We start from the raw sequence: 21364 nt of genomic DNA, 5'->3' as shown, positions 1-21364 counted from the left end.
GTGTGATTCTCATTCCTGCCCTTGACTGTGGCCTCCCTCGGTCCCTGAGGGGAGAGACCTAGCCAGGTCGGACAGTCTGGGAGCGCTGCATGGAGGAGGTGGTCCTTGGTCAGAGAACTCGGAGACCTCAGGGTGGCCTCAGGGTTGGAGGAGCTGGTACATCAGTCACCCTCCTTGTGGTGTTTGGGATCAGTCATGTGCTACATCCGGGTGAAACCTCTGTCGCCAATAGAGGTTTGGAGAATGACACCTGGGTGGCCCAAGAGAAGTCCTAAGACTCACCCCAGATGTAATCATTTGCCCACTTGGTGGCAGGCTGCCTGGGATGGCTGCAGGTCTCCTGCAGAGGGTACACAGGAGTACAGGAGGGGGCGGGGCCACCACCAAAAGGAGGCGTGGTTAGGGGAGGGGCCACGCAGGGGCTTCATCTGACTTCTCATTGTCAGTGACTTTGGGACTTCTGCTCAGATGTCATCCCGGCGTCTGCCCTCTTCCCTTTGCTCCCATGAAAATGGGGAACATCCCTCCTTCCCCAGGGTCCCAACATCACATAGGGTGGAGCCCACTTTGCGGCTAGAGGTTGTCTTAGAGCACAGCTCCAGCGACCATGGGGTATTTACTGCGCCACGTGGCTGGGACCACATCGGGACTGCCGCCGGTGTATGCAGCGTGTGAGCTAAGAAGGAAGGGCTTTTACATTTTTTAAAGGTTGAAGAAATGAAAAGAAGAATAACGTTTCATCGTCATGTGTGAAAGTGATGTGAAATTCAGATTTCAGTGTTCAGCAAGTCTGATGGGATCGCAGCCTCGCACATTCCTCCCACTCTGTCGGGGCACCTTTTCCCCTGCAAGTGACTGAGAGCCTTCGGTCTGCTTGGCCTGAAGCAGCCACTGTCTGACCCCGCTCGGTGAAATTCCAGCTTCTGCTTTTCCCAGCCACTGACTCTGCTTTCCCCAAGGCAACACCCCACCCCACCTGGGACCCCTTTTCTCTCCTCGAGTGTCCAGGTCCCTTCCTCCCTCCCCCTCACCCCCTTCATGCCTCCGGAATTCACCCCAGAACGCCCTCATCACCCTCTCTCAGGTGGGGCTGGTGATGGGTGTGGTCCCTGACAGCCTGCGATGAAACCAGAGTGTGCTTCTGAATAAAAGAAGGAATTCCATCACCAGCTTCTAACATAACCCGTCTCTTCTCTCAACATATGATATCACAGTCCATGCCCCTTCCTTCCTGCAACCCCTGGCCCCAGAGATTTCAGAAAGGTATCCAATGAATCATTCACCTCCATGATTCTTAAGAAAACAAAAACAATGAAGAAGAAATGTTTTTTCCTTTGGGTTTTATTTCTCTATAAGCACTTGGGCATGTCTGATACAAGGAAGAGAAACTGAACCTGACACTAAGTAAAAAGCAAATCAAGTATCTTACAAACATAGAGATGGTGAGTCTGGAAACAAAAAGCCAATCATAGGAGTCAGTGGAAATGTTTAGTGCGAACGAGTAATACCCCAGTTAATTAAAACGGCAAGATAAATCAAAATGCATATCGCAATAAATGCAGATAACCCAATGTGAGACCAGATCCACTTTTTCACCCTGCGGAGTGCCTTGGACAGCCCGTGACTCTCCACCTCCTTCAGCTCTCGCTTTTGCTTTTCAACCTGCTCTTCTACCTGGGCCAGGTAGCGTCTGTACTCTATCCCAGAGGTGCCACCCCCGTTTCTCTTGTGCTCCTGTGCATGCAAGAAGAGGTTGTTCTTATAGTAGGCGCCCTGGAGCTCCTCCTCCAGGTTCTCCACCACATCCATCAGCTCCGCCAGCTGAACCCTCTGCTCCTCCACAGTGGCCCGGTTGTTGAAGCCACAGTACCTGCCCCCGCACTCGTGCACTAGGATCCGCAGGCTGAGGTTGTCTGTGTTGGCTACATACTCTTTCAAGGACTCACCCCCCAGGTCCTCTTTGTGGGTGAAGAGGACCACCATGTGTTGCATGGCGCCTGCTCCGAAGACCTCCTTCACCCTCCTCACTGCCACTGTGTCCTGGGCAGTGAAGCGGCCCAGCTGCGTCACCAGCAGCAGCACGTGGGGCCCTGGGGCCGAGAGCAGGTAGCAGTCCCCAATGTCCTTGTACATCTCTTGGTTCTGGGCCTTTTCCTCAAAGATGGAGGGCGTGTCAACCACCAGGATGTTCCTCCCATTCCACGTGACCATGCCCTCCTGGCATGTCCTGGTCACTGCCTGGGCGGACATCTTGGACTCAAACTTGGGCTGGCACAGGATGCTGTTCCCAGTGGCACTTTTTCCGCAGCCAGATCTACCCACCAGGATGAGCCTCAGTGAGGAGGATGATTCCGACTGGTTATCTTTCACTCTGCCTGGAAAAAAAATTGCATCTTGCTAAGCTAGTGATGCTTAAGATGTTTTGGTCAGGGACCCTCATGGTATCTCATAAAAAACACGGAACTTTGTTTCAGGAAAACCACCCTATCTAAATACATAGAAAGGTATGTCGATGACTTTAGGAGGTGCTTGGTCATAGGAAGGCCACCTAGGAAGGCATATGGTGTGGCAGCCACATCCAAGAGTAAGAATGGCTACACTGAGCAGGATGCTCCAAGCCATCATTAAGACCAAGGAAAAGAGTTTTTCTGAAAGACAAGTGGTCCCTGTGTTTTTTCAGGATGGTACCCATGACAGTTTCATGGTAAATAAATGTGAGATTAGAGGGAGGCAGAGGACAAGTCACAAAGGGGAAAATATTACCACCTGTGTTCCACCCACAAACTCCTAGTCATATCCATGTAGTGTGCTCAACACTTTCACCTAGACCTTGGGAGGAATGGAAGTGTCAGATGTAACCTCCCACCAAGGACCAGCCGAGGCTCCCAGGTCTCTGCTCTTTGGGTGGGGGTTGGATGCTTGAAATTGAGACAACAGAAAGGTCAAGGGCAAAGTCCGGGAGAGGAGCTGGGATGGGTGGCTGAAGAGGAGTGGAATATAAGACCACTAGAAGTACATGCTTTGGAGGAATGACCTACTTGGCTGAGTGAACTACAGGAAGTTAACAAAAGTGGTGTTGGAGAGGGAACTCAGAGCCAGGAGCTAAAACCTTCAAGGGACCAAGGAGAGCAAGAACACAAGGAGTTCTCCAGTTCTCGTGAGCCCAAATGAATTCCAAGTTCATTGTAGGCTCCTAGAATCTACTCTTTTTCGTCTGTTCTGGGTTGATCCTTCCTTTTCCAAAGTGTTCTGGGATGTTTTGTAGCAAACACCATGACTAAGTCTGGGGAACTTTTCCATTTTTCAGCTGAGGGTAGACAAGGAAAGAGAAACTTCATTCACAATTCAGTTCAAAACTCTTCCAACGTCTGACCTGGAGTTTCATTTCCACATTTCCCATGCAGCACAACATCATACTGTGGGGGCTGGTGGGGGTGTGTGTGGTGATGGGGGAGGTAAAGAACAAATGAGCCCTGTCTTTTTCTTCTGCAGTTTAACATACAGGGCTTCCGTCGCTGTGTTTGAGGTGAGGGACCAGAACCTCTTGAGAACTCAGAGGCTGTCTTACCTTCAGCCATAGTTCCGTATCTGTTCTTTGGCTGTCCTTCCATTCTCTTCTGGAATAAAATCAGAAAAAGAATAAAAAGCAAGTGTCCACATAGGGGTTGGTCAGGCCTGAGGATACCTCCAGTTGGGACTCCTAAGACTAACTCTGCATGGAGGGGCCATTTCCATGGCTAATTTCTTAACTCACGTTGTATTTGAAAACGTCTATAAATAACTTCCAGCAAACCAGGAGCTGTAACACCACACATGGTTGCTTTGTTTTCTCAGCTTACAGGAAAGCAGGAAAAGTGTTAAAACATATCCCTTACTTATTATGCCCTCTAACTGGAAAAGGATGTCATCCAATGACACTTGCTCTAGCAACTTTGTTGTCAGCCCCCTGAGCATTCGGTGGAGCGGAGGAGGTGCCGTGACCAAAGAGAAAGAGTCAACATTCAGGACAAATTCCAGAGAGACTCGCCTGACCTGTGTGGCTCGGTTGGGCATCGTACTGCAAAGCAAAAGGTCACCAGTTCTATCCCCCGTCAGGGCACATGCCTGGGTCGCGGGTTCAGTGCCCGCGTGAGAGAGGCAACGGGTCAGCACTTCTCTCACACACTGATGTTTCCACCTCCTTCTCCCTCCCTTCCCCTCTCTCTAAAAATAAGAAAGTAAATAAATAAATAAGTAAAGTCTTTATTAATCCTTTTAAATTCAGGAGAGGCTCGCTTCTTGCTCAGTGTTTAATCAACTGTTTCTCCTGGCTGGCTCCGAGGCCCGTGTCCCCTATTGTCCCCTATAGTTTTGTAATCTAGGAGATGTAAACAGAAATTGGCACAACCATTGGCATCAGTTGGCATAAATGTTTCAGTCCAGTGAGGTGTAATATTGTGTTCCTCATCTCGCTGTTAGAAAGGCAAGAAGTGACGTCCAGCTCTACCTGAGATGAGACTGCATTTATTTATTGTTTTAATATTATGCAGTTATGAAATACAGTTTTTAGGTGAAGAAATACACCGAGTTATAAAACAAAAGCCTACCATGAAAAATGGACAAATGTCAGTATTTTGGCATTTTTCCTGCATCTCTTCTGTTTGATGTGAAGTTAAAGCACTACACATGGAGTCCCGTGGCTGGTGTTTGACTCCCAGGCCCTTTCTCCCTCCCTCTTCCCTTCAGATGCAACTGACTGTCTGAGGGTTTGATTTATCCTCCTCAGGTGTGTATATCCGCTTACACTGACACATGCATCTATAGGTAACACCTAGTACTGTTTTTGCATTTGAAACTTTCACATAAAGACGTGATTTGTGTAACATTTAATCCGATTATTTATTAACACAACTTTAAGCTGTTTCCAAATATACGCTTGCTGCAGAAGAATCCCCATATACTGTATGTCTCGGGGCACATGTATAGCAACTTATGCCTGATGGCCAGCTCCCCCCTGACTGGATGCTGCCCACGTGACTCTGAGAGCACTGTGCTAATCCTCACTGACACTGGCCATGTGTGAGAATTCCCCAAAACTTCACATGAACTTGTTGATATTCAACCTGTAATTTTTAAATACTCTTATGAGCATAAATAAGGATGACTTCCACTTGGATTTCACCGATTACCACTGAACTCAAAAATAGTTTTCATAGCTGGTTTGCTATTCAGGTGGCTTCTGTTATACAGAAATAACATTTGCACGTTTTTCCATTCACTTAGTGGGGTTTTGGGCCCCACTTAGGAAAACCATCCTTTTTCACATTGTCAGAATATCCTACGGCAGCTTCCTTCCTTCCTTCTTTCCTCCTTTCCATTTTCCTTCCCTCCCCTTCCCACGCACCCTCCCTTCCTTTCCTGAAGCCCACCAAAGAGCTCTGCCTCACCCCTCTCCCTGACATGGTCCTTGTCCCGGGAAATTGCACTCTGTCTCTTGCTAAACCTGCACAAATTCTCTCACTATGTTAGATAACCTTTGTGAGGTTTGGAAACCTCAGGAAATATGTTGGAACCAATCTAACCATGTGGTAAAGATGATGATGACAGTGGTGATGGTGATGACGGTGAATCTCATTGTCATACTAATCTTCAGTGCGTCCATTTGTAACTTTCTAAGTTCTCTCACGTCCGTTATTTTAATGGTTCTCTCGAATTAAGGTAAGTTTTAAAAATTTAATTAAAATGTTAGGAAACTGAGCAACAAGTGGCCAACCCAAGGTCACACAATTGCCAAGGAGCTAAGATGAAAAAGCAGCTCCTTTTGCCTGGGTATTCTCCTGGATGCCACGGGAGAAAAAAAGATTATTTCAAGTAAGCCCACAGCCTCTTAGACCCCCACATGTGACGTAGCCATCCACGGTCAGGACCTAAAGTGACCCTGACAGGCTGGAAGCCTGCTGGGAAACCAACAGACAACTGTATTGAAAACTCCTGGAGTGTATTTTTTCCAAGAAAAGACAATTCAAAGAGAAAACTGCAGGGGGCAGGAGTTGCTTTGAGTTGAAGCTGTTCCGTGTAAAACAAACAACCTGGTGTTTTTTCTGGCTTGACTGTGAGTGTGACCCAAGTGGAGCAAGGTGCCTGTCACAAAAATACAGTCCAACTCGGGTCACGTTTGCAGAGACGCGGTGTAGTGGTTCTCCCTGGGCCACCTTCCGAATGCGCCAGGTGGCAGGGGGAGACGTGGGCCCCACGGAAGAACGGGCTTTCAGGCAGATTTGAACCAATAACCCAGTGTCCAGGAAGAGTCAGAAAGGATATTGATGGAGATGCTAAAATGAGTCACAAAATATTAACAGGACTGAATAAAGCCCCGGAGAAGGGACGGGGGACATGTCCACGTTGGGGCAGCCCAAAGCATGAGGACAGAGAGTGGAGGTGGACTCTTTCTCCAAAGGAAAATTCTAGTAATCTTTTCCCAGATGGTGCCGCGTGTTTCGGGAGGGCTGCAGGCAGCGGCCAGCAGAGGTTAAAACGGTGTTGGCGGGGACAGTAGGAGGGCCTACGTCAGGCAGGCGGTTGAAGGAAATGAACACCCTGTACCTTCCGACTTTGAAATCCCATGAGCCTGACTCTATCCTGACGATACCTTATTCTATCACACGGGGAGAACGCAGGCTCCTGCTGTTTTAGGGACACCCAGCTGTTTCTTGCCTGCTTTGTGCATTCAGTGTCTCCTCCACTCACTCATCGGCCACAGTCCCCACAGTTTCCTGGTATTCGAGTCCCTTGTCTTGTAGTTCAGTTCTTGTGATTTCTGGGTTGGTCTCTCACAAACGGCTCAGCCGACCAAGGGATTGCTCCCGTGCCTTGAACATAAGTCTGTTTGCCATACAGCGGCATCCTACGTTGTGTGGGAGGGAAGGAGTGGGGTGTTTGGGAAACAATGCCGGGGGTTCAGAAGGTCAAGGTCATGAGACAACCTGTACTCAGGGGTCTCCTGTGAAAAACCTAGCTTGCTGGGGGTGGGGTTAAGAAGTTAAGAGGGTAAACTGACCTAGCCCCCGCAACTGGGGACGTTCAGTTTTCTCATCAGTCAAGCAGATTGAGACTGTTCGATCCAGTTTCACGAAACCCACGCGAGTCCCCATGAAGACCCAGGGGCTAAGGTGTAGACAGTTAGGCGGACAGCTGTGGAGTGTGATGGGCTGTGGGCGCCGGGCGAGTGGTTCCCACACCTGTTTCCCCCACTGTCAACCCTCTGTGGCCCCTAACGCCACTGCCGTCGCTCCCTTTCACCGACAGGTGAGCCCAGAAGTAGGGGAACCTGGGTGAGATCAGTGGCTGTGACTAGGCTGCGGACTCTCAGACCCTCACTGGCGCTGGGACTTCTCTCCCAATCCCCTTACCTGGAGAGGAACTGCGGGCGCTGTGCTCGGCGGCCGCGGGAATGTGCGTGCGCCCTGGGCGCGCAGGAAGCAGGTGGATGCAATTAACGAGGAGCTGCCGGGAGGTCGAAAGATTCAGAGCGAGGCTGCGAGGAACTGAGAAGAAAGGGGAGTGCTGAGCCCGCCCCGCGTCCCCGCCGACAGGAAAAGGTCCCGGGGAGGGCGGCGAAACTGCTGCAAAGAGGACCCAGAGACCAGGAGGGCGCTGTGCGCTGTTTGTCCGCTTAATGGGACGCTTCCTGTCACAGCTCGCGGGCTGCCAGGCTCCCTCCCATTTCTTTTTATAACTTGTCAAGACAGCAGCAGTTGCAGGAAGAGGCTCTGCAGGCGGTGACACGGCCCCTCCCGTCGCTGCCAGGTTCAGAGACAGACCTTGTGACACAGAAAAGCCCTTATGGAGCACCAGCCACCCTCTGCAGGAGCACCTGCCCAGCCCTACACCCCAGGGCCCTTCTCAAGGCTCTGTTTCTGGAATGTTCCCTCTAGCTAGCGACAGGGAGGCACTGCCGGTTCGCAGAGGGCCTGGAAGACCCACTCCAAGGGCATGACTTAGATGGGCTCCCCTTCTCTGGCTGCCCCTTCTCTGCCACCAGACAGACCGGCCCTATGAGAGACTTTGGGGGACCAGGCACATTCTGTGTCGGTTTGATTCTGTGGCAGGTGGAGCAGGGCTGTAGTTTCGCTATTTGTCAACTGATCGCACATTTAAGGCTACAGCAGTGAACATAGGACCGGTTACGTTGCAGAGGCAGATGGAGCATACAATATGGGGTATGGCTCCTTCAGTCTCTCAGTGAATTCTAATAGTTTTCTTTGGTTTATTTGCAGGTCACGAAAGCTCTACTTATAAGTGGTGGTGCTGTTTTATACTGATTACTAAACAAATTGATTTTTAGCATCCAACCACCCCATTTACATAAACGTGGTTAGTGGGTCTAACCTTGAACCCAGTGGGTAAAAGTCTTTAAGCCACAGCCTAAAAGAACACTTTCCTGGGTGGAAAGGTGGATGGCAGCTGTTTTACAAGAAGAAACCGGTGCTAGAAATGGGGAGCTAGGAAACTAGGATAGAGAGAGGGTATGGGAAAGCCAAGGTCACCAAGCATTTCCTGAACATCTGATGATCCCTGGCATTTCACATGCCAGGCACTGTATTGGATCATGGGGTCAAAGGTGAAAAGGTCAGAATCAAAGTGTCTGAAAAGGGAAATCACTAAAGAAATGCTGTGGATAACCCTGGACACACAGCAGTACAATGATGGCTGGAGGCCGGCCAAGGTGGGGACCGTGGGGACATCTGGAATAGAGAAATGCTATCGACCACGAGGAAAAACTGTCAAACCTCTCTAATAATGTGATTCAAATTGTTGATAGCACATTCTGAGAATCAGATTGGGGACGTCATATGACATCCAGTCCCTCTCTTTGTATTTTATACCAACACTTGCCACCATCATTGAAATATTTTCACAATAATAAGTGTCTGACAACCCACTGGGGATTCTGTGCTATTCTTTGTGCATTTGTAGCCTATTCTGGCAGCTGTCTGGGAAGTCTCACTTGGCAAATGCCTAAACATTGCCAGGAAAGTTGGACCCAATGAAGGAAAATGCACAGGGAACCAATAGTGATGGGAAGGAAACTGGGACTCAAAACAATAGAGTGGACCAGAAGGAAGAAAAAAACAACCAAACAGAAAAGAATGGAGAAATAAGAATTCAAAAAAATGAGGAGAGGCATAGGAACCTCCAGGACATCTTTAAACGTTCCAACATCCAAATTATAGGGGCACCAGGAGGAGAAGAGGAAGAGCAACAAGTGGAAAACTTATTTGAACAAATAATAAAGAGAGCTTCTCCAATCTGGCAAAGGAAATAGACTTCCAGGAAGTCCAGGAAGCTCAGAGAGTCCCAAAGAAGATGGACCCAAGGAGGAACACACTAAGGCACATTGTAATTACATTAGCCAAGGTAAAAATGAAGGAGAGAATCCTAGAAGCAGCAAGAGATAAGGAGACAGTAACCTACAAAGGAGTTCCCATTAGACTGTGAGCTGGTTTCTCAAAAGAGACCTTATAGGCAAGAAGGGGCTGGGAAGAAGTATTCCAAGTCATGAAAGGCAAGGACCTACATCCCAGATTGCTCTATCCAGCAAAGCTTTCATTGAGAATGGAAGGGCAGATAAAGTGCTTCTCAGATAAGGTCAAGTTAAAGGAGTTCATCATCACCAAGCCCTTATTTTATGAAATGTTAAAGGAACTTATCTAAGAAAAAGAAGATAGAAACATGTATAGTACAATGACAGCAAACTCACAATTATTAACAACCGCACCTAAAACAAAAACAAAAAGAAACTAAGCAAACAACTAGAATAGGAGCAGAACCACAGAAATGGAGATCACATGGAGGGTTAGCAACAGGGGAGTGGAAGGAGGAGAGAGGGGGAAAGGTACAGAGAATAAGTAGCATAGACAATAGGTAGAAAATAGACAGGGGGAGGGTAAGAATAGTATGGGGAATGTAGAAGCTAAAGAACGTATGACACATGGACATGAACTAAAGGGGGGAATGTGGGTGGGAGAGGGTGTGCAGGGTGGAGGGGAATGAAGGGGGGATAATGGGACAACGGCAATAGCATAATCAATAAAATATATTTAACCCCCCCAAAAACCCACAACTCCCCCCCAAAAAACTTAACGTGTTAACTTGGGGCCTTTGCAAAGTTAGTAGTGTTCATATCTGTGTGTCATTAAACTCTGAAGCTGTAGAACTCCTTTGTGATGAAGTTTCAGTTTCTGCTCAGCTCCATGGTTCCTTTTCTGACAGGTTACCTGCCTTTTCAGACCTGGGCTGTGGGTCAGGCCTGGCCTGAGCCTGGCGAACAGCAGGCAAAGCAGGGCTGGGGCGCCCAGCCGCGAGGCCTCAACCACTTACCCACCAGCAGCACTCCCCCCTCCCCTCGCACCCTCCACCACCCCACGCCAGCCCTGTGTGCTTAGCCTGCCAGGCTCTGGGCTACCAGGTGCCACCACTGGTCCTCAGGACACAGGAAGCCTCAGACCTCACTACAGAGCTGACATTTGAAAAACAAAGAGAAGGGGCAGTGAGGTTGCATAAAGAGACCCTCAGCCCTGACAAAGCCAGTGACGACTCAGAGAATTGTGGGGCAAAGGCAGCAGTGGCCACTTCCTGCAACCTGGCCGCTTCCTGCATCCTGCGTCCTGTGTCCGACCTGCACTAGGGGCTCCTAGGGGCCCTGCTGAGCTCCACCAGGGAAGGCCTGGCTCTGCTCAAAAGCTAAGGTGGGTCGTGACAGCGTCACAGCTGCAGGCTGTCAGCTCACCGCACAGAAAGCCACACTTTCTTGTCATCTTCTGCTTTTCAATGCAATGTGTTAGATTCCTACTCAGACACAAAGGACTGAAAGTGACTCATGCAGAAATAAAGCCTGAAATTTCCTGTAAGATGTAGGGAGGTTAAATTAGTAATTAAAAAATTCTACCAAACATTTAAAGAAGAATTAACACCAATACTTCACATGGGAGAGGAGGAATTCACAGTTCATTCTATGAGGTGGGTATCATTCAAGGGTGTTACGGAAAAGAAAACTACAGACCGATATCCTTTATGAATGTAGACATGAAAATCCTCAACAAAGTAGTAGCAAGTTGAATATGACACCTGATAAATAGAAGTGCATATCGTGAGAAGGATGTACCACATATAAGTACAGATATCTGGGATTTGTATATAATGTTTATTAAATTATAGCCCAATATCCAACGTGTCCCAGGCCCTCAATTTGAAATCCATCCGTCACCTGTCAGCTGAGTGTCTCCTTCTCCCTGATGACCTGGTGACGTTGGGTCCAAACCGAGGTCACGCAGAGGGGAAGAGGTAGGAGCGCTCCCTCTGCTTCTAGGAAGGAGCTCCCTGTCCTCTGGCCTCAGCCTTTCCCGTCCCCTCCTTCCTGGGAAATCGGGCACGTTTCTGCTTCAGCCTGGGCTCTGCAGCCCAGCATGTAGCGTTGTTACTGGGCTTTTCAACTGGTACTTATGCCCAATGATTCATATTCATTGTTTTAGTTTTAGTTTTAGAGACGTCACTGGAGATGCTGCACATTATGAGGATCAGCGCACAGACGTCCTCCCTCCTTTCCATCACTCTCTTCTCTCGGCTCTTCCCTTTTGTTTCTCTTGATTTTAAGTCACTTTTGTTTGTGTACATGAGATCCTGTCCCTTAGTGGAGCAAAACGACATTTCTTTTAGACCATCCAGCTTTGGTTAAAAACAAAAACAAAAATAAAAACACCTTAAGCCCTGGCTGGTGTAGCTCAGTGGATTGAGTGCGGGCTGGGAACCAAAGTGTCCCAGGTTCGATTCCCAGCCAGGGCACATTCCTGGGTTGCAGGCCATAACCCCTAGCAACCGCAGATTGATGTTTCTCTCTCTCTCTCCCTCCCTCCCTCTCTCTCTCTCTCTCTCTTTCTCTCTCTCTCCCTCCCTTCCCTCCCTAAAAAGAAATAAATAAAATCTTAAAAGAATGTGTTTAAAAAAAAATAAAAACACCTTAATCCCCCTCTTCCCTATGTAATATTGAACATTTCCCATATATTTGGAATATTGGGTAAATTAGAGACAAACATTAAGTGTGCACTGAAGGACATTCAGGGCGCTCCATCGGGTTTAAAGAGAGGCGGCAGGGAGAAAGCTGCCTCTTTGTGAATGTGCTCCCACCGGCTTTTCCAGTGGCTCGCTGGCTGCAACTCGTTGTTCCAGTGGCTTCTTTGCTTTCGTTTCTTTTGTGGGCTCTTCATTTGTTTCTCTCTCACAGTCTGTGATGTTGGCCGAGAAGAGGTGTTTGTGGGGCGCTTCCTGTTGTGCAGCTTTCGGCCTTGTTCTCCCCTTGTTTTCCAGGGACCGTGTTTGAGATGGGCGTACAACGTTGCTCTTGTGGCCCCGTGTTCTGGGCGGCTACTCCTGGTGCTTGAGGTGGGTGACTCGCTTGTTGCTTGGAGCTGGAGTCCCAGAGGTCACTCTGGTAGGGGGTCCTCTCTGGGTCTTCCACATACAACTGCCCGGTGAGTGACCACGGTCACTGGACACACTGTCTCTGAGAGTTTCTGTGGGAAAGAGCGAGCCCAGTGCAGAACCCAGTGCCTGGGATGACATGTAGCCTAGTAGCTCACACAGAAGTGACCTTGAGCCCTGCCCCATCTGGGCACCAAGCACAGCAGGTAAAGTTAGAGCCCCCTGTTTTGCAAATAAGTTTGTGGTTTTTGACATTTCACCCCCTCCTTTGTCTCAAATTTAGGGTCACATAGCAAGGAGCAGCAAGCAAACTGTGGCCTTGACAAGAGTCTGGCTGCAAGGCTGGGCTCATCGTAAACAGGGCCATTTTGGGTAATTGCACTATAGTGTTTCCTTCCTTTGCTGCAATTACAAGAAAGCTTGCAGTCTGCAGCAGGAAACTGTGGCTTTGTGACCCCTGTCTTAGCCTATTATGAGCTCACCAGTAACAACTCTCACATCCTGAATCTTTGCGTGTCTCTTGGCCTTAACACTTTTGTGGCTGACATTTCATGATGTTCCTGAACTCAAGGGGTTCGCCGCTTTGGATGTTCTATTCAAGGACCAGGCCTGGTTGTCACAAGGCTGTTTTATTTACTTGCAGGAACTAAAGGAGATGGGGATTCACATCCAAACTCTTGTCTCCCCACAGGGACGCTGAAGGCATCGATTTTAAACCCACTATTTGGTCAATGACACATTTGGTTTCTGCTTTGCAGTTGGCTGCACTTGTTAGGTTCCTGACAAGGCCATGCTTCTTACAGCAGTGCATGCAAAGTACTGTGTTACAGTTTACCATTTAGAAGAATGCATTTTGCCCTGGCTGGGCAGCTCAGTTGGTTAGAGCATCTTCCTGATGTGCCAAGGATGTGGGTTCGATTCCTGGTAAGGGCACATGCAAGGTTCAACCAATGAATGCACAAATGAGTGGCACAACTCTCCTTCCAAAAATCAATACCCCCCCCTGTATTTATTAACAGCCTCCCAGATCTTGAGACCCTGGTCCTGTCTAGCAAAGACATCTACCACAGGAAGGTCCACATTTACGCCTATAAAAGGAGGCACACCTGGCTTACATCCACTTACCTGTGGTGTATGATCCTTTAAATGGCTGTAGAGTTCAGTTTTCTGGTATTTTGTTCAGTATTTTTGCATTGATATTCATCAGGGAGATTAGCCTGTAGATTTCTCCTCGTGTAGCACCCTTGTCTTGTTTTGATATCGGGGTTGGTCTGGCCTCACAAAATGAGTTTGCAAGTGTTCCTTCCTCTTCAATGTTTGGGCCATTTTGAGAAGGATAGGTTTTAATTGTTCTTCAAATGTTTGGTAGAATTCATTTGTAGAACCATGTGGTATGAGTTTTGCTTTGTTGGGAGATTTTTGATTCCCGCTTCAATCTCCTTCCTCATTATTGGTCTGCCCAGATTTTTGTTTATTTATGATTCAGTCTTGGTAGGTTGCATGGTTCTAGGAATTTTATCTGTTTCTTCTAGTTTCTCTGTTCATTGACCCATGGTTGTTCATAGCAGTCTCTGCGATCCTCTGTATTTTTGTGATATCAGTTGTAACATCTCCTCTTTCATTCATGATTTTATTTATTTGAGTCTTTTCTATTTTTTAAAAAAATTGGTTGAGCTAAAGTTTCATACATTTATCTTTTCAAACAAAGAGATCTTAGTTTTGTTCATTTTTTCTGTTGTCTTCCTGACCTGTATTTCCTTCCTCTGCTAACTTTGGGCTTAGTTTTTTTTTTTTTTGGCTCCTTGATGTAAAGTTAAGTTGTTTATTTGAGATATTTCTTCTTTCTTAGTGTAGGTCTTTATCTTTATAACCTTCTATCTTAGAATTGCTTCTGCTGCAGGTTGTATGTTGTTACCATTTTTGTTTCAATTAAAAAAATTCCCCTGATCATTCAGGAGTGTGTTGTTTCATTTTCATGTTTTTGTGAGTTTCTCAGTTTTTCTCTTATTAGTGATTTTAGTTTCATACTATTGTGGCCAGAAAAGATATTTGGTGTTTTTTCAATATTTTTAAATTTGCTAAGACTTCTTTTATAAACATATGATCTCCAGACATTGAATGAAGGCCGCTCAGGGCTGACCCAGAGGACGGGTCAGGGGTGCAGAAAGTGAAAACGGAGACAAGTGGTACCTCCATAGAGGACCGAGACCAAAAACAGCGAGTTGGTGGGTACACAGAAAAGATTTTTATCACTGAAAAAATTCTGCAAAAGGCAAGTGACTCTTGAAAGCAAAATAAAAACAATGTATAGTGGAGGTTATATTTTATGTAACTGTAAAAGGTATGACAACAATAGTGCATAAATGGGGAGGGAGGAAGCAATGGTAGAATGTTGCAGAGGTCTCACAGGACTTGTGCTGTGATGGACTGTTCACCGGAGGTAGAATGTAGGTTAAAGGTGCGTACTGTCAATCACGGAGCAACCACTGGAAAAATGACATGAGGTGCAGCTCATAAGGTAGTAGATGAACTAAAGTGAAATTTTACAATTCACCCAAAAGGGCAGAGAAATAAAGGACAGATGGGACAAACAGAGACAAATAGCAAGACAATGAATTTAAACACAACTGTATCAATAATATCAGGTGTAAGTTATCTAAATGCCCCAATGATAAGACAGTCAGGTTGGATTTGAAAAGCAGGGCGCACCTGTGTGCTGTGTGAAGGAAATCCCACTTTACATGCAGAGACGCAGACAGGTCACAGGGCAAGAATCCAAAAAGACACACCGTCACAAAGAGAAACCAGGCACAGGCTCAGCATTTGACACCTGCAGTGGCTGTATTCAAGTCAAACAAAGTAGGAGCCAAATGATACCATCTTTGCACCCAGGATAGAGAAGGACCTTTCATAATGACAAACAGGTTAGTGCATCCACAAGACAATAATATTGAATGTGCCTCCTAGGTAACGGAGCTTCAGGAAACAACAGAACTCCCAAATCCAAGAGGGAAACACTGACCCAAACAGATGGGGAAAGAGACCACTCCACATTTACAGTTGGAGATTTCAACACTCCTTTCCCAATACTGGGTATTATTTCATTGTTTTCCCGAACTGAGCACAGACAAGGAAGATATATGGGGTTTCCTAAGTTCCAAAGTTCCTCCCCAGCCACCTCTGACTTCTGGTTTCACTTCCACATGTCCCGCTGTCTTATGTCAAGAGGTTCCTGGAGGGGCAGAGGGGGCTGAAGACTTAGGATTTGGTCGGGACCCTGGGCCGTGGGCGGCTGGGTGTGCACCATCTACGCTTCCTTGGCCCCTAGGGCTCCCCTGTCGGAGAGAGAGAGCAGTCTCTGTGCTGTTGAAGAGAAAGCCGGACTCCCTGCCATCTCTGTGAGTGGGGAGTGGCCGGAGGAGGAGGCTGTCTGAGGCATTGCAGGGACCCAGCTGGGCAGGTTGGGGGGCTGGCCAGTGTTCAGTGAGGCTGACTCCCAGGAAGGCCCTGGTAGGTGTCTGTCCCTGATAGGACCTGGATTTCCACAAAGAGGCTAAATTGCACCAGGGGTAACTGATCACGCACCCAGGGTTAGTGCGCCCACATGGTGGGTAGGGCTGGCCAAGGGTGAGCAGAGACGGAAGCTGTTCCTACTTGAGCAAGGACATCTGTCCTCTAAGTGGAAAACGAGTGAGGGGTTGTTGGAATCAGGGGACCCATGTGGGGTGGAGGACATTGTCACCTCTTCTCCTCAACAGGGAGGCTGGTCTCACCGATGAGTAGAAGGAAAAGGAGGATGTCCCTTTTCCCCTTACTCCTCCATCCTTCAGTGACAGTGTCGTGAGTGTCTTCCGGGCCCAGAAAAGTCCCTCTGCAGACTTAGAATTCGACCCTGGGGAGCCATCAACAGGCCTTCTCCCAGGCTCCGAGGACGTGCGGGGAGCCCCGGCTCTGCTGACTGCCGACGGCCGGTGAAGGAGCGGCTCCTGAGTCCTCCTGGATGCGGCTGTGGTCCGAGGACACGTCCCACTGCATTTTAGTTCTTCTAAATGTGGTGAGGTTTGTGTTGAGGCCCAGGACAGGGCCTATCCCGGCACATGTTCCTTGTGCACCCGAAAAAAATGTGTCTTCTGTGAATTCCAGCTTCCACAAACACCAGTTAGCCCCGTTGAGTGACGGTGTGAGGGACCCTTTAGACCCCGCTGGTTTTCCAGGCGGCTGTTCCGTCGATTGTGCAGGGAGACCGGTCTCTAACCACGGTCCTGGGTTTGTCTGATTCTCCTTTCGGTTTCAGTTTCTGCGCACACATTGTGCTTCTCTGGTTTTGGAGGAAACACTGAGGATTGCTTTGTCTTCTGGGCGGAGGGGCCTTTTTACCATCCTACAGTGTTCAACTTTCTGCATCTGGTAATTTCCTTTGTTTTGAAGTCTAATTCATTTGCTGTCAATACAGCTGTTTCTTCTCCCTTTTGCCTGACTAATGTTTGCACCATTTTTTCCCAATTTTTGATGTTCAGCCTGTTTCTGCCATAATATTTCAAAGGCTTTTTCTAAAAGCAGCCTATGTTTGGGGCACGAGTTTCAACCTACTCCGCTAATCCCTGTCTTTTTATCAACAAACACTCTGTTCCCTCGGGTGCCTGGATTGCAGCCGTAGTGGGGTGTGTCTGCTCCCTGGAACCCCTGGGGGCTCCTCCCCTACATCCCAGCAGCTCCATCGCTGTCCCTTGGGGACCTCTGGGCTCCATCCCTCCCCAACCAAAGGGCGAGAATCACGTGTTTCATTGCTCCCACTGGACACTTTGCTTTTCTTTCTTTCTCATTTGTTTACCACTGACCATCTCCCACCTCAGCAAAGGGACAATGGTAGCCTTTTCTTGTTTGTTCCCTTGAAAGGATATTGGAAAGTGGACAAAGAATCCAGAATCCAGATTCCCCGTCAGGGCCCCCGCGGGGATCTGTGGAGGACCCTGGAAGCAGAGTGATGGTGGCAGCAGAGGAAGTGCTGAGTCTTGGCCTTGGTGTTGGGTTCCTGTTCGTGTTTGCGGTGGCTCCAGGTGGGGCATGTGGGCCTCTGGCTCCACTGCGTGCTCAGCTGTTGCCGATTATTTCCCCTTTGACGTGTCCCTTCAGTGACGTGAGGGCATCAGTGACCTGGGACTTCCTGTCTGTGAAGCACCGGGCAGAAGACACCACAGGTTCCCAGCAGGATCTGGGGTGAGCTTCAGTTTGTGTGTGAGGGTGGAGACCCTGGGGGCAGAGCAAGCATGGGTGCAGAGATGAGCTGGCTAACCTGGCTCATTTACCTGGGCCCGGAGCTGACTCTCCCGGATCTGCATGGCACAGGGGGGCTGACACTTTGCCCACCATGGTGTCACCAATGCTCAGCCCACCTAGGCCTGTCTGCCCTTTATTAGGAGGTTGAAATAAAAATCTTCAACCATCTTAATTCTTTCAGCTTCACCCCGGAGTGGAAAAGCATACCCCCACCCTATGAGTGTGCCAGAGAAAGGTCCTCTGGGGAAGCAGACTTTCTGCAGTCTCTGTAGCTCCTAGGGACTTGAGTCTGTAGTTCAAGTTTCCTTGGGCTTCAGCAGCCTCTGCATTCAGGCTGCTAAGGGGTGTGATAGTGACACAGACTCCCCTGGGGAGATGTCCCCTGCAGTGACAGAGGGACAGTTCTTCAGGGTCTCTCTTCCTGTGGGTACACACCCTAGTGGGTGTGTGTGTCTTTCTGCACTTGGGTGTGAGTGTGGTTTTTCAGGTGGGGGCGGGGACGACAGAGCAGTGCCTTTGTTCAATGTGAGTGCCAGGAGGATGAACTGACATCCACAAATACTGATGTCGGACAACATGATGTGAACGTCCAGTGCATTTATTCACTCAATTCATGGTCAACTGAAACAAATGGGAATGGGCTGAGGGTTTATGTGGGGCCTGACCCTGGTCTGGTGGGGAGATGGGGGCGGATTCAACAACATGCGACAGCAGCCTGAGGTCAGTGGAAACCAGGAAAAGCAATGACAGTTACTTGGCTGAAGTAGGAAAGGAGCCCAGAGAGGCCAGGTCACAGGGCAGGGATGCGGGGAGGTGGGCAGCGGGCCCTGGCAGGACTTTGTCGTTGGTAGGTTACTGCCAGGTGAGGGACATGGGCAAAGCCTGCAGACCCCGGAGGCACAGACAGCAGAGACGAGTATGACTGTCAGCTGGCGGGACTAGGTCCTGTTACAGCCTGTCACTGAGGACCGACCTAGGCCTCAGGCCTTTGTCTGGTCAGCAGCCAGAACAGGAGGACCACAGTGCCCAGCACCAGGGCCACACCCATCTTCCGGGGCTGCACCCAAGCCCATAGCTGGCCCAGCAGCTGCCGCCCCTTGTAAGCACGAGCGCGGAGGGCTAGTTTCTCCGTCACCCTGCGCCTTCGCTCCTCCGGGTCCGCGCCGGCCAGCGCCTGCGCCAGGTGGTACACGTCGTTGGTGAAGGGGACACCTGACTGAGTGTCCACCAGGCACTTCACCAGCTCCAGCAGCTCCTGCACCTGGGCTTCCTGCTCCGGGCCCACCGCCCGGTTGTTGAAGGCGCACACGCGGCCTCCGCACTCGGCCACCAGCCTCCGCAGTGAGCGGTTGTCCGTGTCACGCACGAACTCCTTCACCGAGCCCCCGGCCAGGTCCTCCTTGCGTGTGAACAGCACGATGGTGCGTGCCGTAACGCTGTCCCCGAACAGGTCCTTGAGCGCGCTCAGGGCCTGCTGGTCTTGCGCCGTGAAGCGACCCAACTGAGTCACCAGGATCACTGCGTGGGGCCCTGGTGCCGACAGCAGGTAGCAGCGCGTCCGCTCCTGGAATCCTGGATCTGTCTTGGGGACTTGGGAGCTGAAAAGGTCCGGGGTGTCCATGACTTCCACCTGCCACTGACGCCGCTTACAGCTCCCCACCTCACACGTTGTGGTCACCGAGGTGGCCCCGAGCCTGGAGAAGAAGCAATTTTGGCCCAGGATGCTGTTCCCAGTGGCACTCTTCCCTGCCCCTGTCCTTCCTGCCAGGATGAGCCTCAGCTTGCGCTCCTGCAGGCCCCACGTGCTATCTTCGGAACCTGGAGGACAGGTGGTCTGTGAGCTTCAAACCCTAAAGCAACTAGGTATCCTGGTTACCTGGTTCCCCCACCCCCAACCCCCAGAGCCCTTGTAACAAAGGAGAACAACAGGGTTTCAACTCTGCTGTCCAAGCAAACCCTTACTGTGGTCATCAGTCAGAGCTGCCCCTGCCCCAGGGGACCTTCACCATCCACCCCTGTCCTCTCAGCTTCACAATGAGCACCTGTAGATGCTCACCACCTGGTGGGTATTCCTCTAGAGAGCGTCCCTCTAGTTCCAGGCGCAGCCTCCCCTGCATCATCCCTGGTCGTCCCCATGGTGCAGAGCTGTCCCTGCGGGCAGCATCAGTGGCCTCTGCCACACTCCCCCAGGGTCCAGCCCAGGGAAGAGGGAAGCAGCGGGCAGTGGGCCTGGGCGTGAAGGGCTGTGTGGAGTCCCAGACACCCCGGGCTTGCCTCACAGCCCTGCCATGGGCCGGCTGTGCCACCTTGGAAGTTGCTTCATCTAAGTGTTAAACCTTTGTGCAAAATTGGGAATAATAGTGTGGTGTTGTTTCCTCCTGGGGGTGTTGGGGGTTAGTGACATCACTTCTTTCCTTCCTCCTCCTCTCCCTCTCTCCCTCCTCTCCCCTCTCCCCATCCCTCTCTCTTAACACTGCTTCCTACTAATAAGACACCTGTCTGCCCCTCCACCCTGGGTCTCTAACCCTCTACCTGGTGCGTGACCCCCTCCAGTGCAGGAGCTGATGCCCTCTCCATCGTCCTCTGTGGGGTCAGGTGGGGTTAGTGTCTGCATTTTACACTTTGGCACTGGTTGGGGGTGGGGTGCAGGCCATGAAAGAAGTTAGTGCCTCCCAGCTGGGCAGGGGCAGGAGCAGGGACGCAGCTACAGTGCATGTGTCAGGACTCTTGCTGTGTTGCCCTTCAAACCTCAGGGTGCCCTTCAGGACCTGCCTATTCAGTCCTGAGGTTGTCCATTTCCATCATCACCCAGAGCTCACACCTGGGGGCAAGTTCCCAGTGGGAGATGTGCTCTTACCCCAGGCATTTTCCTCATCTCTTGCCATCTTCCGTCCTCCCATGCTTAGCTGGAAGAGTCCCAAACACAATTGGTTCATTAAAGTGGTACAACTACCTCCAAGAGCTGCTGACAGCACAGTGACACAGTCGTGGTCCCCACCCCCCCGAACATGGGACCTGAGGGAGCAACATTGGAAGGGCCGGGCAGTGGGGCTGACGCTGGGAGAGGTTTGCTGAGCTTGGTCTGTCTGTTCAGGGCCGACAAGGGCGAAAGACTGAGGGGAGGTTGTGACAGCGACTCAGGTCAGTGACCAGGCTTCAGATGCTAATTTCTCCCAGGTAGCTCTGTGTTGGGGACCAAAGCTGTGGATGCTGCATTTTCCCAGGAGTCTTTGGGAAACTGGGAGACCAGATGAGAGGCTCAGTGACTGCGGGAACCACTTAGTGGGGTTGGCTGGGAGACACACAGGATGGGAGTTGGAATTGGGGTTTTGGAAACTGAAAAAGAATTGTATGTCCCAGGTGACCTGGAGAGCCTGTGACTCTGGGGAGCCAAATCCTTGTCCTGCCTCAGTGTGTCTGATGGGATCGGTGTCCCTGAGAGCCTGGGCCACTGGCCTCGACTCCTGACATCCTGCCCCCAAAGACGTGGCTTCTCCAAGTCAGGTGGTTCCAGCCACTCAGGCATCAGTAACTTGATGGAACCTTCTGTGATCACTGAGTCCCCGAGCGTAGCGCCCCCTCTGTCCTCAGTGTCCTGTCCAGCCTCAGGACGGTGACCCCCTCACTGGGC

General features: G+C 50.0%; 1 protein-coding gene across 1 annotated transcript; it reads right to left on the bottom strand.

The window, feature by feature from the left end:
• Positions 1 to 1323: 1323 nt before the first annotated feature.
• Positions 1324 to 20802, bottom strand: LOC114508040. The gene is made up of 6 exons (XM_028526033.2): positions 20591 to 20802; positions 18713 to 19551; positions 17763 to 17789; positions 7389 to 7502; positions 3569 to 3617; positions 1324 to 2375 (listed from the first exon to the last, which is right to left on the bottom strand). Exons 1-6 carry the CDS (start codon positions 20667 to 20669, stop codon positions 1489 to 1491), a joined length of 1995 nt encoding a protein of 664 aa, XP_028381834.2. The 5' UTR covers positions 20670 to 20802; the 3' UTR covers positions 1324 to 1488.
• Positions 20803 to 21364: the final 562 nt, after the last annotated feature.

Source organism: Phyllostomus discolor, chromosome 10 (genome assembly GCF_004126475.2).
Source record: "Phyllostomus discolor isolate MPI-MPIP mPhyDis1 chromosome 10, mPhyDis1.pri.v3, whole genome shotgun sequence".
NCBI lineage: Eukaryota > Metazoa > Chordata > Mammalia > Chiroptera > Phyllostomidae > Phyllostomus > Phyllostomus discolor.
This window is presented reverse-complemented; position numbering and strand designations above follow the sequence as displayed.

Coding starts and splice junctions, on each gene's coding strand:
- LOC114508040 (XM_028526033.2), bottom strand. CDS start 20,669: ATGAACCAATTGTGTTTGGGACTCTTCCAGCTAAGCATGGGAGGACGG. Junction 17,790..18,712: donor TGACCAGACAAAGGCCTGAG/GCCTAGGTCGGT, acceptor TGTGCCATGCAG/ATCCGGGAGAGTCAGCTCCG. Junction 2,376..3,568: donor ATACGGAACTATGGCTGAAG/GTAAGACAGCCT, acceptor TTTTTTTTCCAG/GCAGAGTGAAAGATAACCAG.